The sequence below is a fragment of the Nanorana parkeri genome, unplaced genomic scaffold (assembly GCF_000935625.1).
Source record: "Nanorana parkeri isolate BGI_ZX_2015 unplaced genomic scaffold, ASM93562v1 scaffold44, whole genome shotgun sequence".
Lineage (NCBI taxonomy): Eukaryota > Metazoa > Chordata > Amphibia > Anura > Dicroglossidae > Nanorana > Nanorana parkeri.
Window position 1 is genome coordinate 1,943,372 of NW_017306312.1, and position 17,903 is coordinate 1,961,274.

General features: G+C 41.9%; 1 protein-coding gene across 3 annotated transcripts in view; it reads right to left on the reverse strand.

Annotated features, from left to right (window-relative positions):
- The window catches only part of RAPGEF4 (Rap guanine nucleotide exchange factor 4), a 237,287-nt gene that overhangs the window by 13,459 nt on the left and 205,925 nt on the right, over window positions 1–17,903 (reverse strand). For all 3 annotated transcript variants that reach the window (XM_018572340.1, XM_018572346.1, XM_018572344.1), the window contains 4 exons: window positions 12,751–12,929; window positions 11,208–11,298; window positions 1,601–1,651; window positions 1,151–1,238 (listed from right to left, as the gene is read on the reverse strand). In XM_018572340.1, the coding sequence (XP_018427842.1) occupies window positions 1,151–1,238; window positions 1,601–1,651; window positions 11,208–11,298; window positions 12,751–12,929 (409 nt within the window). The remainder of the gene's footprint in view (window positions 1–1,150; window positions 1,239–1,600; window positions 1,652–11,207; window positions 11,299–12,750; window positions 12,930–17,903) is intronic.

Genomic DNA, 17,903 nt, shown 5'->3' on the forward strand with positions numbered 1-17,903 from the left:
AGCAATTTCACTTTAAGAACTTCATACATTTTTGCTTTGGAATTACTAATTGGCTCATTTTGGCTCATTTTACAGCAATTTCATTCACTTCTATGGCTACAAGTTGCTTGGATCTTAAGGATAAAACTACCAAAGGACGTGCGGTCAGGGGAGGCGGAGGCTCACCTAGTATTATGGGGGAAAAAGCTGTCAGCTTCCACTCTGAAGCTGACAGCTTTTTCTCCATTCAAAGTGGCTTGTTACAGGTTACAGAGCAGGGAAATACTCCCCGCTGTGTAACCTGTCATGGACCAAGCGCTGCCTGTTAAGGACAGGCAGCGCCACATCCGGCTTATGACAGCTAGTTAGGTTACACAGCAGCGGGCTCCCCCACTGCTTGTGTAACATAACTATTGAAGAAAGAGCTGTCACGGCCTCTACTCTTTGTTAGAGGCATGAGCTCTGTGGATGGCTTGGACCAATGGCAAAGCTCCATTGTTCCAAGCTGTCCAATCAAAAAAAGAAAAAAAAAACACTGAGGCCATTGATCTCGATGCCTCAGCAGTGACGAGCAAGTGAGGGACAGGGAGGCTCCTCCCCGTCTCCTCCCTTCCTCGTTCACACTAGCTTGCGGACCGGGTTGGGGGCAGGGATTTGGCTGGTGGGGGTGGGGATTCGGGCATTGGGGGTGGGGCTTTGGTTGGGGGCGGGGCAGGATGTGCTGGTGGCAAGGCTGGGGAATGCCTCACCCGGAACCAAAGGTACCGCACGTCACTGATAAGTAACAAAGTTTTCCTCTGTGTAGATAGCTCCACCCTTCCAGTCTGCATCTCAGCCACATTTGCTGAGTGGATCACATTATGATCTTTTGACCTATCCTATGTTCACTGTTATAAAGATCTGCACATTTTGGATTAAACTTCTCAACGATCTTGAAGGTGTCATTTGGATTGAGTCAACTGTCTGCCAACACTACTGAGATTGTGAGTACTGCCATCTGGCCACAACTGTGAGTTACAGAGATCACACTTTCAATGCTCAGACTGGGAAGGAGAACAGGAACACTTCACCACTTTGTGTTATTGGCAAAAGATAAAAGGCAGCAGCAAAGCATATTTAATTAGTAAGCCATCATTTGCTGTATCTTGGTTTGATCAAAATATGAGATTACCTTTAATGAGTAAAGGTGTAAATGGAATAATTGGTGGTTCCAGTTTAGCTACAGTCAGCCTGTATGCTCTGTGATTTCTTGATGGGTCCTTGATGGGTCCAAAAGAAGAAATGTTAGTTATATTGCTCTGTGTTAACAAGAACTATATTCACACACACGTTATACACCAATACATCAATCCATTAGAACATTTAAAAAGTAGAGAAGTCCTGAAGTCCTTTTAAAACTAAACTTCGAATAAAACATTTTTTGCTGTTAGGTATAGCGGGAAAGCATTAGAACCTCAAAGTCAACGTTCTATTGTTGTCTGCATTCCCAGTGTAGTGATTTCTCATTGCTTTCTGCCCTGGTGAACAGAAAGTAAGGAAAATCTTAATGGGAACACACACACTGTTCTAGTAGAGTAAAAATATAATCTATGGATACGTTAGCTCTATATCATTCACTCACCATTAAATTCTCAAATTCTGCATAGATCTTCCTAAACTTGCTTGGAAGTTTCTACAAGACAGGAAATTACAAAATGATTCATTTTGATTGGAAACAAAGAGATAATAAATCAGTGTCCACATGGACTGTAACCTAGGGCAGTAAGTGTTCAGGAAGTAGCAGCCTGCCCCTTTATTCCTCTTAATACACTTTACATACATTCCTATTAAACCACACACACACACACACACACACACACACATAAATCAGGACACAAACCTTTCATTTAAATTGTAAATACATGTATTTATTTTACATACTGAACTGTGATGCCACAAAGCTTTGCAGCCATTAGACTACAGTCATAAAGGTGTGGGGTTCTATATATAAAATGTGTCCTTGATTACGGAAGAACACTATTTAGCAATTTCTATAGTGAAAGAGATACAATACTGGATCTAATTTATAATAGACATGTCAATTTTGTTGTGTTTTGAATACAAATGCGGACAAAAATTGTGTGAATTTGCACATTCGGATGGTCCGAATTCCAATGAGGCCAAATGCAATCGAATCTGAATGTTCTTATATGAGATTTCGGATCATCCAAATTTCATTTAAAATGTAACTAAATCGGACATGTCACTGTATTCTGGCCAATCAGAAAACCCCGCCCAAAACTAAAACAAAATTCCAAAAGATCCAAATCCAAATACTGAAAGGACAAGGCATTCGGACCCGAAACCAGCAAGAATGAAAAATCAGAAACAAAACAATTTTTTTGCCGCCTTACATGTCTAATTTATAAGAAAATCTTGTTTTTTTTTTCTATGAAAAAGCTTATATTGGCTTTGTCCCTCCTGCCCCTAAGCCTCCCTGTTGGTCATTGAAACCATCTCCCCATTAAAGGACCAATAAGGAGATGCGTAAGTTGGAAAGGGATTGGGCCAAGTTCATCATTTCCTGTAAAAGTCAACAAAGGACTCCAGTAAATTATATCTCTGGAGTTCCTGATCATTCTGGCATGCAATTTTGTGAAGTTAACCTCTACATATATATTGTGTGTTATACATTCAGCTTGCATTGCCACGGTTTGTGACAGGTTTACTTTAGTGAAGAAAATCTCTGGTGAGTGGCATATACTGGTAAAATTTGACAAATCATGACAAATGTGCTGAAACGTTATACGACTGCACTATGTAATCAAGATGTTTGCAGACCATTTGTATTCATTTGTGCATTCTCTGTATTTCTCATCTGCTACATTTAGAATTGCTTGTCACCTGACCTCATGAGCCTAATGTGAATTTTATAGCCCCATGTATGACATCTCAGTGTGAATGGGCCGAGGTCGGCCAGTTTATAGAGTGATGGACAGCGCTAGGTTGTGACTGAACATATAATGTATGCAACATTACATCTGAAATGTCAAGTGTGATTATACTAATGACCAGGACAAAATGTATCAACCTTGTTTTTAATACATTTTCAGCAGATTTCGACACATGCATGAATACAGTTTAGTTCTTGTGGTGTGTAGCATATACAGAGTCATGACATTTTGTTTTCTGCCTTGAGTTACAAAATTTAATCTGCCCATGTGATTTATTATAAATGGATCTTTTGTCAAGTACAATGCAAGCAGAGACAAGAACATTGCCAGACATGACAAAGTCTATCTTCTGAAATGTATTAGCATTGTCAGCTGCAATAATTAAACACAATTCGGTTTTAGGCAGCTAAGGATGTGGCATGCTGCTACAACTCTTACCCCATAAGACCTTTCCTTCGGGTGTGATCTTTGTGTCGTTCAATGTGTATGTAAAATTACTGGTTACAGTTATGGCATTTTTATTGATATATCACCCTGGTACTGTGAATTGCCTTTTACTATTTTGATTACATAGAAGCTGTGCTATAAGAAACAGAGAAACAATCCTCTTGAGCATCTAGCCAGCTTCCAGCTATCATGTGAAACCCCATTTTGAAGATGAAACATGGAAACTGAAGTTTCCTATGACACACTTTTTATACATCAGCCCACGTATTTAATGGTTAAGTGCTCCAGAGACCGGGAGCACCATTGCAAAGTTAGTATGCATCTGTTGGAGTGGGGGACTAGGTTATCACAATGGGGGGTTGGGGCAGAAAGGATCATGCACTTTGTTTGAAAGAATACTTATCATTGAGGCCCCATTCGCACCAGATCTATTGCGACCTGCTTTTCAACGTATGCCAATGGAAGGTAACTCAAAAAATGAATGAATGGGATCGGTTCACACCACTCCATTCCGTTGTGTTGTGTTCCATGGCAGTGAGCTAAAAAAAAAAGTAGAGCATGCTCTACTTTTTTCAGCGTGACGTAATGGAATGTGTCAAAAACAGAAGGAAACACAATTTAAGGGAACGGAAGTTAAAAAAAAAATGCATAGAAGTTTGTCAACTCAGGACATGTTAATTAAAATAAAGGTTGGCAAAAAAAGAAAAAAAAATGCAATGGAATGGGAGTCCATGGACATACTGCAACGCAACTGTAGCAGTGTGAACTTGTCCCATTCACACCCATTAATGTTTTGGTTTACATTCCCATTGGCATCCGTTGACATCCATTGAAAAACTGACCCCAACAGATCGCAATGGATCTGGTGTAAATGGGGCCTTAAAGTATAAAATGGCTGACAGGTTCACTTTAAATACGAAAGGGCTTCAATAATTTTCCCCTCTATTAATTGCCCAGAAAAATAACATTCAGACTCTATTATTCCCTACTCCCTACTATGTTTGCTGTTGAGTGTCAGTGCCTCTTATTTTTTTCAGCACGATTTAAGTGTATGATTTGAACAATCCAAAGTAATAACATAATATAATCTGCAGCATGCGGTAAAAATCCTTCTCAGCAACAGAGATAAATGGGAGTGTTCACTGAGCAGCTAATATTGATATTTGTAACCTTGTCGCTGTAACTAACTGGTGACATAAACAAAACACAATTATTATTTTCTGATTTGCCAAGTGCAGAAAAAACCCTTCTAGCATTCTTTATGCATATGCATCTGTCAATGATAATTGCATTGTAATATTCACAAGCTAGCTGTGAAAACATTGAAATACTAATCACATTGGCATTATGACTTTTGAGCAACAATCACTGCGATCAGTAAACATTTTCCCATCTAAATTGTCTGAGCAATAATTGGGGAATGAAAACTAGTGCGAATGATTAGAAAGCAGATCCAGGAAAATATGGCATCTCAGAACTAGGGAGGAAGATAAAAATTACATGCAAGCAAATGGGATTCTGCTTATATTATTCAGCCAGGAATGGGTACTGTGAATCAATTATAAAAGCTGTTTTCATGCTGAAGAGAAGAATATGAAGAGCTGGGGTGTCTGGGTTTAGCCTACCGGATGTTCTGCAGTACAATTCCTGAACAGATAAAACAGGAGATGTGCATTTAAAGACCCAGATGTAGTTCAGCCTATGGCAAGTTTATAAATAGACCAATTAAGTAAAAGTGGAGGGGGAACAGACGGTGGAAAAGGAAGGCTAAAGGGGAATTCCTGCTTATGGCACGTTTTATAAAACAGTACAAAGGTGCCACAGCTACCACATTGCAATAAAATGTTAACTGTGTGAAATTATAGCAAAATATAAGACAAATTACATACCATGGCCCCATTAGTATTGTTATCATTAGTCTAGGGCAGGGGCGCCTACAATTTTTTGTCTGGAGATCTACTTTTCAAATGACAAGCTCAATGAGATCTACCAACGAAAAAACACCTGCATTCAGGGGCGGGAGGGGGTGTGGCAGTGCATTGAAGTCAATGGCACCACAACCACGCCCCCCGCCCTCACTGTGATCGCCCGCACCCGGAACTCAGGCACATTAATGCCTGCGTTCCGGTCCAGTGCAATCTGGAAAAATGCTGCATTTTTGCAGATCGCGCTGGACCGGAACGCAGGCATTAATGTGCCTGAGTTCCGGGTGCGGGCGATCACAGTGAGGGCGGGGGGCGTGGTTGTGGTGCCATTGACTTCAATGCACCTCCACGCGCCTGAGGGAGCCTGCCGGCTAGTGTTCCAATGTGTTCTAGAGGGCGAACACTCTGGAACGCAGACTTTGTGGTGTGAACCGTCCCTCTCCTCTCTCTCACCCCTGTTTCTATCTGCTGTCTCTTCTCTCTCTCTGCTGTCTCTTCTCTCACTTTCTCTGCTGTCTCTCTCCTGTCTGTCTTTTCTTACCTCCACTGCAGCAGCTTCCCAAGTCTCCTATCTCTTTCCCGTCTGCAGCGTCGGACACATTCAGCCGTACGCGCACCGCAAGAGGACAGGACACAGGTCAGTGAGCCGATCGCGATCTACCAGTGTTCGCTTTGCAATCTACTGGTAGATCGCAATCTACCTAATGGGCACCCCTGGTCTAGGGTACCCTCCTGGATGTACCATCCAGATCAACCCCAGATCACCTCCACTATCCTTAACCTGAGATGTTGTAATGCAATAAACCTCATTGACATTAAGGGGGTGATTTACTAACCTAAACACACACACGCACCATGCACACATGCATTTTTACACAGCAAAACGTATTTATCAACCAAACACGAGCAACGTGTCACATTTTCACGCTGTTATGGCGCGTTTTTATGTATTTACGTACGTGCGCGTCATGTAGCATGCGCCATAGGCTACACGCCGCTCTAATAGCGGCATGCAAGTCTCTAAAAGCATATTTCCACTAATGCCATATATGGAAAAATCATGCACATGATGTATATATAATGCTGCTTCACAGTTTAGACAAAAATGGTTAGCTCATGCATTTACATTCCTGCATTCATCAACGCAAGCAACACAACATAGAGCTAATTTACACAACATCACCTTGCAATTCATGCTTGGCTTTGCACAACACACCTGCTGGGTGTGTACACACTACAAAGGTGTTTAGATTCCACCCATAGATCATGCTGGGAGGGAACACACTACAGAGGTGTATACATGTTCGTGGTGTGTTTATAAGGTTAGTAAATCAACCCCCAAGAGTCCAAAAAGAGTTCAAAAACTAACTTGCAGATCTATTTATGCTTCTGGTACCAAGTAGCTGTGCAACCTGTTAGATAGCAAGGGCAGACTTGTCTCAAATAGGGATAAGCTCAGATTTGGAAGATCCTGGTCCAAACCTGAGCTCCTCTGAACGCGAAAGGAAGCCCCTTCCACTGCCGCCCAACCAGCTGTGCACAGAGAATTCCCTGCCTGCACCTGCATGTAAGCAAAGTGCAGGATGCTCTGACGCCACTGACCTTATATGTTCAATATGTATCCCACCGCACTCCTTACTGGTAAACCCTTAACATGGGTGCTGAAATCACTGAGGATGGCGCCGCTCTGATCAGTATAGGAAACAGAATGTTACCAGCACACCAGAGAAATGTGTTCAAGCAAAAGTCTTTTATTGATGCATATTGTCACAAGAATGGCAATTCCTGACCGTGCAGGGTCCCTTCCTCAGGCTCAGTATGACCTTATATGGTCACATGACTATATTTGGTCAGTATGGCCACGTGGCCATATAAGGTCAGATGATTTCAGCATAAGCATTCCACCCGTTTATTTGCGTGCATCTGTGGAGCGGGTAATGCCTTGGCCTGCAACTGATTGGGCGGGTGGCCCCATGTCCCATTCAAGGTTTGAAAGAGCTCATCCCTAGTCCTGAACTAGCTATAATCTTCTGATGCAGTGTTTCTCAACCAAGGTACCAAGGAACTCTAGGGTCCCTCCAGAGGTTGCTAGGGGTTCCTTGAGCAGTGAGCAATGGAAAATTGATCACCCAGCTACATTGACCAGATATATAAGGGGACAAAGAAATTCAAACACCTCAGGGGGGCCCTTAAAACTTGTGGGTATCCAGCCCGGACTTTTGTCAAAACAGAAAGGAGAGGAAAGAATGCCAAGAGTACCAGTGAGGGCGAAAAGCATGACAAACTGAAGAATTTGGTCATCCCATATGTAGCTGGGGTGCCTGCGAAACTCAGAAGAGTTTTTAAAAAACATCACATCCATGTCTGCTTTAAACCCAGCAATACACTGAGGCAACAACTGGTTCACCCAAAAGACCCAAACACTAGATGAACAACATTGTGTATGCAGTCCAGTGCAGCGAGGAGTGCTCAGAATTGTATGTTGGTGAAACAAAACCCTCAGGTCAGGATTCAGCAGTATACCTACATCTAAAAGGAAAAAGGTCACTCCTTTGAAGACAGTCAAGTACGCATCCTAGACAGGGAGGAGGACTGGTTTAGAAGAGGTGTGAAAGAGGACATTTAAATAAAAATGGAGAAGCCAAGCTTGAATAGAGGTGGGGGATGATACATCTATTGTCTGCCACATACAATGCTGTTTTAACACCTCCTAGCTCCAATTATGCAAATGCAATCAACACCTGTTTGCGACTAACAGATTATGTGGATTGGAGCAACATTCACCATATTTATTCCCAGAGAATTTGTGTACAAGTCATTCTGAATTGAAAAAGCTTGTTGGAACCAATGAAAGGTCTTCAAGAAAAATACAGCAAGTTCAGTTGACTTGACTTATTTTTCACAGATACATTCTGGAATTGTGATCATTTAGGCCCCGTTCACAATGAGCGATTTATCACGCGGTAATTCCCGCGATATCGCGGCTATTTACCTGCGATATCGCTCTTCAATGCTTTGCAAAGGGGCAAAGGGTCCTGCTGTCGCGGGTCGTGTGTCGCTACAGCAGGACCCTTTTTGGAGCAGATTATGCCGCGATTCCAGCTTGCTGAATGCAAGCATTTGCGCGATATCGCGCAAAATGCAAATCGTGCGACAAACGTGCGATTTGCGAATCGCGCAGTGTGAATGGGGCCTTAAATGGGACAGGAGATTTTGATGTAACGCTGATAAATATTAATATCAATGTATTTTTGATTTGTGTTTTCAAATTACCTGATTATATATACAGCATTTGATTCATCTTTCTTTCAGGTGTCTTTCAGTGAATCTGTCCTAGATTGAATCTAGATGCAAGGGGGGGGAGGGGTGTGCTACTTCAGTCCATATTAATTTTCATATCCAGCAAGCTAATATAGGTTGTGAAGGTCCACAAAAGTTTTTCTCTCTCTCTCTGTATGTATGTATGTATGTATGTATATATATATATATATACAAGTGACTTTTGAATCCATATTCTAAATGATGAATTTGGCCTCATTTTCATATTGATTCCCTGTATCAACAGCTAAGGTGCAGCAGCTGGACACTTTACTGGGCTACATCTTCTAGTCAACAGTAGGCTAATACTGACAGAGGTCAGAAAGATAAGAGAGGTATAAAAGATGAATCACTTCGTTATATGTAGAGAAGATAATTCATCCACTGACATTTTAGTATTGCGTTGTTCTTTTTTTTATCACCATAGTATCTAGACAGGGTTATGCCCCCTCCCACACATTCTTAAATTGTGTCTTTACATTCATAACCAATTTTCCTTATATTCTTATGCTGGAAACGCTGCATACAACACAATGAACATTTACAGAATGGGCATCCTTCCAAATGTCAGTCTGTCTGGCTGCGGTTTAGGTCTTATCATCTCTCTGTCAGACAAGTTTTTAACTCTATTTACTTGAGTTTCATTCTCAAATGTTTTCTTTGTTTTAGTTAAATGAATAATGTTGAGAAATCATCTCCTTCAAGGCCATGTTAATATGTACTGAAAGCAGAGGCATAGCTGGCAGCAATTTGGATGAGTGGACTCCATGATTTGATGGTATTAGTGGTAAAAAAAAAAAAAACACCTACCAGGTTACTTTAAATTAGTAGTAGCGGTAACACCAACTCCCCCCCTTGCCAAACAGGAATCTGCACTCCAAAGGAAAACATGCTCCATCTTTCCTGGGTGACCACCTATGGGGTTCCTGCTTTTAAGCACAGTGTTTCTTTGGTAAAGTTGTCTTATCACCTTGCTGATTGAATGTGAACTGCCATGTGGCTGTTTGGACTGCTTTACCAGTTTGCTGAGCGAATACGGTTTGCCAGCTAGATTTGCTTAAAGCCCAACTCTGGGCACAATAATATTATTACACTTCAGTAAATTGTAGAGTGATTTTGCTGTAGAGGCACCTGCCATAATCATGTGAGTGGAAGTCCAGCTCCTGCTGAGCTTCTGTGACTACTCAAGATGTAGTAATGCAGGTCTCTTCGACCTCTGAGCTGCAATCGCATCTTCACCCCCTCTTCTCATGGCCAATCACAAAACAGAGCCTGAGGCCATTGGCTTTGTCACTGGCGGTGACGAGAGGGGGACTGAGATGCAACCAGAGTGCTGAGGTGCTAGACTTCCACCCACATGTATACTGATGGTTTGCGGGGAGAAGGAGACAGTGCTGTTCATGGCTAGTGGATTTACAGCAGTCACTGGCAACTTACTGAACTGCAATACGAATACGTTTGCCCAGAGTTGGGCTTTAAGTTCTGGTTTGTGCAAGCCAATAAACTTAACTCTATAGACAACATTACACTGCCTCGTAATGGCCTGAGAATCTAATATTTAGTTTAAAGGATAACTATGGGGTAAGTGTTTTTCCACATAGTTTTCCTCAGGGTCACGGGAGGACATAAACTAGCATTACTGTACCCGCCCCCTCTCCCGTTCGTTCCTCCTGTCAGCGCTGGAGGATCGGAGCGGGGAGGGGGGAATCCCTGCAGGGAGCCATGAGTGACAATCATGGCTCTCTGCAGGGACAGGATCGAGAAGTGAACGAGCGACGGTATGTGTTCACTCACTTCCGGATCTATTGAGCCGACGTGTGACAGTTTCATTGTCACACGTCGGCTCGAACTATAAGGATGAGTGAAAATCACTCACCTCATAGTTCTCCTTTAAGTTAATTATGCAATAGAAAGAGCAATTAAGAAAGTGCAGTTACAAACAGCAATCAACGAGATACAACTATACAATAGTTAACTTAGTGAGAGCTGGAATCCTATTGGCTACGTTATTGACCTTCTGTCAGTTATTTGTAGTTGTAATATCTTGTTGCTGGCCACATAATACCAGCAATTAATTTCTAAGAGTAGTAAACAAATGGAACAAATGGCTTCCAAGGATGTAAGCTACACAAGTAGCACGTAGTAGCAATACAATGTACAAAATTGAACAGTGCTCCAAATATAAGGGAATTATTGCTGATATATACTACAATATGCTACAAGAAACGGTTAATTGCACCTTTTTTTTATCAACACAGCAACACAGCTCAGATACTAAAACACAACTTTGTACAGTGTAGCAGCAGCCTAATGAACAGTATCATGACTATGTAATGAATTTATAACTGTATGGCCTCTTGGTCTAAACCAGTCATTCGTACATGAAATCAGATATCTCAAAATGCTTGTTTTGTAACAATTCAATTTCATTTCAGATTAGACCTGAGGCTCTGTAAGCATGTTATAAAACAATGGCAAAGTCATGAAATATGTAATATTATTATTATTATGCAACTAGCAGTTATGAAACACAAAAAAGAAGTTAAGTTATACAAAATTATTAGAACTTTGCATTTAAAACACATATCTGACTCTCGATTATTACCTCCCATGTCATTGAAAGCCGACTCACTGCCACATTGCTTAGTCCCATAACAATTGCAAAGAATGAGTTCAGATTCTTGTATTCCTTGCAGCTGAAACAGAAAACATTTTAAACTTAGCAATGCCTTACAAGCACACATGCAACACTTCTTCTGTGGTTATATGCCATGATGGGTTGGAACAGGAGAGGCAATTTACCCATTACCAGCAGTTTCAGACATCTGTGGAAAGCCTTCCCAAATGAGTAGAGGCTTTTTTTAGATTCAAGGTGGGTCTACTCAATGTTAATTTCCATGGTATTAAAATTGGATGTCCAACAAGCAGAGCATCAGTGTGTGGGTGCAATAGCCAGCCTGCTATTGGCTTTTGCAATTTGAAATAGACGAGGGGGTGCCATGGGGGGTGAGTGATTGAGGCTGTGCCTAGTGGCAGCACCGGCCCTGCCAACAAGCTCATATAAGTGTGAAGGTTCACAAATGTTTAGCCATGTAGTGTATCAGAGAGCAGTCACAAAACAAGGAAATCTTTGATGTTTTCTTACTTTAGAATACATACACAAGATTACAAAGCTAGTGACCCGTATTATTATAATTTATCTTCTACTCAACTATAATGTTATTATTACCATAGGGAATTTCTCTTTACACAGGAATCCCGTCTGCTGTCTCTTTAAAAGATCAGCCCTAAAAATGATTTTGATCTGTGCCAACTCAGCTTTTGTCTCCATAAATTTGTTCTTTGGCACTCTCGATGGGAGCTCCAGCCACTAAAAAGCACATTTAGCCGTTTTTATTTTTAGCCCTGTGCATAGTCTGGTAAAATGAAGGTAAACTGTTTTCTCTTTCTAGGACTAAATTAACCACATTTGGAAGGAAAAATAACCCCACAACGTTAACCTGACGCCCTAAGCCTCTGCACTTAGCCCCACCAGTGTTTTTGTTTGTCGTGCCCTTTAGCACTTCTGTTTAAGGATTTTTTTTCTAAATTCCATTGTCTTTGAAGATTGTTATATTTTTAATTGGCTGTAATTAAGTATTTTTCCTGGATCCCGCTGCTGAACCTGAACACATTTTGAAATTTATGTCTTTAAAGGATTTTTGTTTCTTTACAGTGTCCTGCTGATTTTTGAAGCTGTAAACGGTTGAAGAAAAACACCTTTAACATTTTTTTTTATAATGCAGTTGCTGAGAGGGAAAAGGATTTTGAGAGAAAAAAAATCAACCTTCTATCCAGCGGGTTTAAATAGTCAATCCACAGGAGAGCAGTGCCAGGCTGTCAGGGGTCATGCTGTTGGCCTACTGTGGATTTTGAGTCAGCCACCAGCCTAAACAGAAATGATTTTCTGGTGGACTCTGAAAGAAATGTTTCACTATACATTATGTCTTTATTAAAATGTATCTCTGAAGCAAAGAAAATAATAAATCATAAGTGGCTTGAATGTGCAAAAAAAAAAATACAATCCATTTAGAAAATAAAAAGACCCCTAGATATTATTCCCCCCGCCCCCCGTTTACTCTTTTGGAAATTGCACTAGAAGTACTTACTGGGCTGCAATTTTAATAAATTTCTTCAGAAGTTGAACACGCTTGCTGAGTTGAGGGCACAGGCAAATCTCAGTCACAACCCAAAACTGGATTTCATTGAAACGTCTCAGGAAGAGGTCCAAATTGGCTGTTGTCTTTTTAAAATTGTGCCTTCCGAAGGTGTGATAGATTAGCTCCAGCTGAAAGGAGGAAAAGATTACTTAACCGCATTTTCAGGACACTGTAGGCCAAGGGCAATGTCAGATGAGTGCTTTTGCAAGATGTCTTCTATTTTTATTAATATGTTACGTAGAAATACATTGGATCTACCAATAAGGTAATGTGAGCATGGCGGAAGGTCAATTTTGAACAAGGCACATCAATCATTTGTATAAGAAAGTCTAAAATATTTTTGAATAAAACAGTTATAGGAATAACGGCATTCTCATACAAGCTTTAAAGCGTATCTAAAGCCAAAATTGTACAGTGTATGGAAGATGTATTTGATGTTGTTTGGGGAGATTTACCTTGTCTTGGAGACACAACAGTAAGTGAGAGGAAATCTCTCTTAATCTCCCCTTTGACAATTGTAAGCAGGACATGTATCCCATTTGGAAGATTTCCCATCACCTCCCCCTCTTTTCTATAGTTTTGGATTCCCCATCACTCCATGTTCATGTTACAACAATCACCAAAACATGTAGAGAGGATGAATTTACTGAGCAGCGATAAAAACCTGACAGAAGTTCTAACTCTTAAACGTTGTATTAAAAAACTAAAGCTGACTTTAAAGTTAACAGTTAAAGTTGATTTAAATTAATTGCCTGAAACATCACAAGAAGCCCCCACTGACCCAGGGGCGGATCCAGAGTCTATTCTCGGGAGGGGCACTGCCAGAAAATTAAGTAGATCCCTGGATCCACACAAGCCCAGCTTCCTGTCTCCCACGCTGTCAGAAACTGCATACAGCGTGTGCTGGTTACTACTTAAACCGGCGCGATGTGTGCAGCTTCTGAGAAGAAATGCTATTAGCATTACGAAGCCGGCTGCGCATTTTGCATCACTCACGCTACGCTAATAGCGTATCTTCTCAGAAGCTGCACACAGCGCGGCGGTTTAAGTAGTAACCAGCACGCTCTGTAGGCAGCTTCTGACAGCGGGGGAGACGGGAAGCTGGGCTTGTCGGTGGATCCAGGCATCAGGTGAGTATTAAAAAACAAAAAATTTTTATTTTATGTTCCTGGGGACATATAGGGCTCATTCACACTGGAATCAGCCGGCACGTACAGCTCCATGCTGTGTGCACAGCCGTATAGGGCAGCTCCCGGGAAGGACAGGTGCTGCGTATGATTAGTATGCAGCCCCTGTCCTTCTCTATGGGTGTATGCAGCCGTACACCCCCCTACGCTCATCCGCCCAGCATGTCCTTACGGGTGCATGTTTCCTTGCTCGGACGCAGACAGGATCCATCCTGTCAGCATACGGGTAAGCTCACCCGCACCGATGTACAGGACGGGTGAGCGCAGGGCGGCGTTCGGCCGCGTAGTCCCATAGAGAAGAATAGGAGCTGTGTACTAATCACATGCAGCACCTGTCCTTCCCAGGAGCTGCCCGATACGGCCATGCACACAGCACGGAGCTGTACGTGCCGGTCGATTCCAGTGTGAATGAGCCCTTAAAAATGTTGCTGGATTTAAAAAAAACTGGTCACCTTACCCTGGTGGTCAGTGGGGGCTCTGGTTGGTAGTGAGGGCTCTCCTGTGGCCGCACCAGCCAGTTTGCCCGCAGTAGATCCCGTCACTGAACCCCCTGCGCTAAATGAAGCCCCCGGCCGCAGGTGCAGTGGCTCCCTCCACCGCCTCTCTGCCACCTGATGCTAAGAGCCGGCCATCAGGCCGCAGGACACACTGCGGGACGGGTGGCTGTGGCAGAACACTAATCTCGGGGGGTGGGGGGCAATTACCCCGTTGCCCCCCCCTGGATCCGCCACTGCACTGACCTTGCTCTTAGCATTTGGACGGAATTGATCAATCTGATGCTTAGAGTAAAAGGGATAGATTGGTTCTCATAAAACACCACACACTTGTTTTGGCTAAAGTAAATTAATGTAAAGTGCTGTCTACTTGCTTCCTGGATTTTTAAAGCCTCAAAAAAACACACAGGGGGCATTTATCAAAACTGGAGCAGACAAAATCTGGAGCAGCTGTGCATGGCAACCAATCAGCTTCTCTCTTCAGTTTGTTCAGTTAAGATTTGAAAATGACCGAGAGAAGCTGATTGGTTGCCATGCACAGCTGCTCCAGATTTTGTCTGCTCCAGTTTTCATAAATTCCCTTCACAGTGCTTGAACCGGCCTTAGCCTGAGACAGAGGAGTACTCTCTATCATAGACATATCGACACAGTCACAATTAGGGTCAATTTAGTCAGGACGCAGAAAACCTACTCTATCTTTTTTGATTGTGGAAGAAATTTTAACCCCCTAAGAAACCTGTACAAGTGCACTTGATTAGAAATTAATCCAGGATTCCAGGACTAAAAGGAAACAATTCCAAACACTTAGGCTACCATTAGGCATATAACAATGGCAAACTTGGGGGTTGAAACTGTGTTGGCTCTTAGCATTGTGTAATCCAAATGAGACTATATACCATACCCAGCCTATCACAACCTTTTTAACATGGGGTGAAGCCTTGAGCTAATGTTCTAGAGCAATACCCTACTAATTCTTGCTATATCTACATCTCGTAGTACATTACCATGTATAGTATCCTGAACTATAAAAAAAATAAAAGACTAAGCGATTCAAATTTTATTTTCAGTAATAATAATAAAATAAAATTAACAGTAATAAAGGCCAGAAAATAAACACAGACCATGAACATTGTAGTGTTACCTTACATTAGTGGTCAGTGAAGTGCCCCCTTACACTGGTGGTGAGTATAATGCTCCCTTACATAGGTGGTTAGTGTGCAAAGGACCAGCATACATTGGTGGACATTGGCAGAAGGGCCCTGTTACATTGCTGGTCAGTGGGAAAAGGACTCCAATACGCTGCTAGTCAGAAGGAAGAATGCCCCTTATTGGTAGTCATAGGAAAGAATGCTCCTTACACTGGTGGTTAGTGGCAATAATGCTCATTATTATTATTATTATTATTATTATTACATAGTATTTATATAGCGCCAACAGTTTAAGGAAGACATTACAGTTACAATACAATTCAAGACAAGATGGTAAGGAGGGCCATTATATATGTGATCAGTGGAAAAAATGTTTCCCTTATGGCGCATTCACAGCAGATGTGCTGGGCTGTACCAGACAACCTTGCCCTACGCAGTCCCAATGCAAAGACAATGCAATTAGCCTGGTTTACAATCAGCACAGTTCAAACCACTATTCTACAGTGGTGTGCACTAAGAAAAGTATGGCATGCAATCCTTTTTAAGTGCAGTGTGGTGTGGTGCGATGGATTGCATTGTAGCTCCAGATTTTGTCTGCTCCAGTTTTCATAAATTCCCTTCACAGTGCTTGAACCGGCCTTAGCCTGAGACAGAGGAGTACTCTCTATCATAGACATATCGACACAGTCACAATTAGGGTCAATTTAGTCAGGACGCAGAAAACCTACTCTATCTTTTTTGATTGTGGAAGAAATTTTAACCCCCTAAGAAACCTGTACAAGTGCACTTGATTAGAAATTAATCCAGGATTCCAGGACTAAAAGGAAACAATTCCAAACACTTAGGCTACCATTAGGCATATAACAATGGCAAACTTGGGGGTTGAAACTGTGTTGGCTCTTAGCATTGTGTAATCCAAATGAGACTATATACCATACCCAGCCTATCACAACCTTTTTAACATGGGGTGAAGCCTTGAGCTAATGTTCTAGAGCAATACCCTACTAATTCTTGCTATATCTACATCTCGTAGTACATTACCATGTATAGTATCCTGAACTATAAAAAAAATAAAAGACTAAGCGATTCAAATTTTATTTTCAGTAATAATAATAAAATAAAATTAACAGTAATAAAGGCCAGAAAATAAACACAGACCATGAACATTGTAGTGTTACCTTACATTAGTGGTCAGTGAAGTGCCCCCTTACACTGGTGGTGAGTATAATGCTCCCTTACATAGGTGGTTAGTGTGCAAAGGACCAGCATACATTGGTGGACATTGGCAGAAGGGCCCTGTTACATTGCTGGTCAGTGGGAAAAGGACTCCAATACGCTGCTAGTCAGAAGGAAGAATGCCCCTTATTGGTAGTCATAGGAAAGAATGCTCCTTACACTGGTGGTTAGTGGCAATAATGCTCATTATTATTATTATTATTATTATTATTACATAGTATTTATATAGCGCCAACAGTTTAAGGAAGACATTACAGTTACAATACAATTCAAGACAAGATGGTAAGGAGGGCCATTATATATGTGATCAGTGGAAAAAATGTTTCCCTTATGGCGCATTCACAGCAGATGTGCTGGGCTGTACCAGACAACCTTGCCCTACGCAGTCCCAATGCAAAGACAATGCAATTAGCCTGGTTTACAATCAGCACAGTTCAAACCACTATTCTACAGTGGTGTGCACTAAGAAAAGTATGGCATGCAATCCTTTTTAAGTGCAGTGTGGTGTGGTGCGATGGATTGCATTGTACCATGCTGCAGCTGATAGAACTGAATGTAACATTTCAATAAAGTTTTAACAAAAAAAGTTACAGTGCGATATGCTGTTTCTAGTACATTGGCACCGGAACCTTCACTGCGCAAACCAGGGGCTGCATTCTAACGCAGTTGCTGCAGTGAACGGGCCCTCATGGATAGCTAAAAAAGATAGTTGGTGTCAGCAGTTACTTATCTCAGGGGCAAAAACTGCTCATTGCTCTGGGAACCCCCAGCAACCTCTGGAGGAAACATAGAATTCCACAGAACCCTGGTTGAGAAAGTCTGCAATATCTTATAGCATCTGATGAAATGCTATAGGTTATAGCAGTGGTTCTCAACTCGTGGGTCGCGACCCAAAAGTGGGTCGCGACACCCTCTGCAGTGGGTCGCGGCGTCATGTCTGAATAGACCGGCCTGAGACTGAATAGAGAGGGGGAATTTGTGGTTCAGCCTGTGGAACCTCATGTCAAACTGTCCCCTCTCTCCCGGCCTCCCCCGGG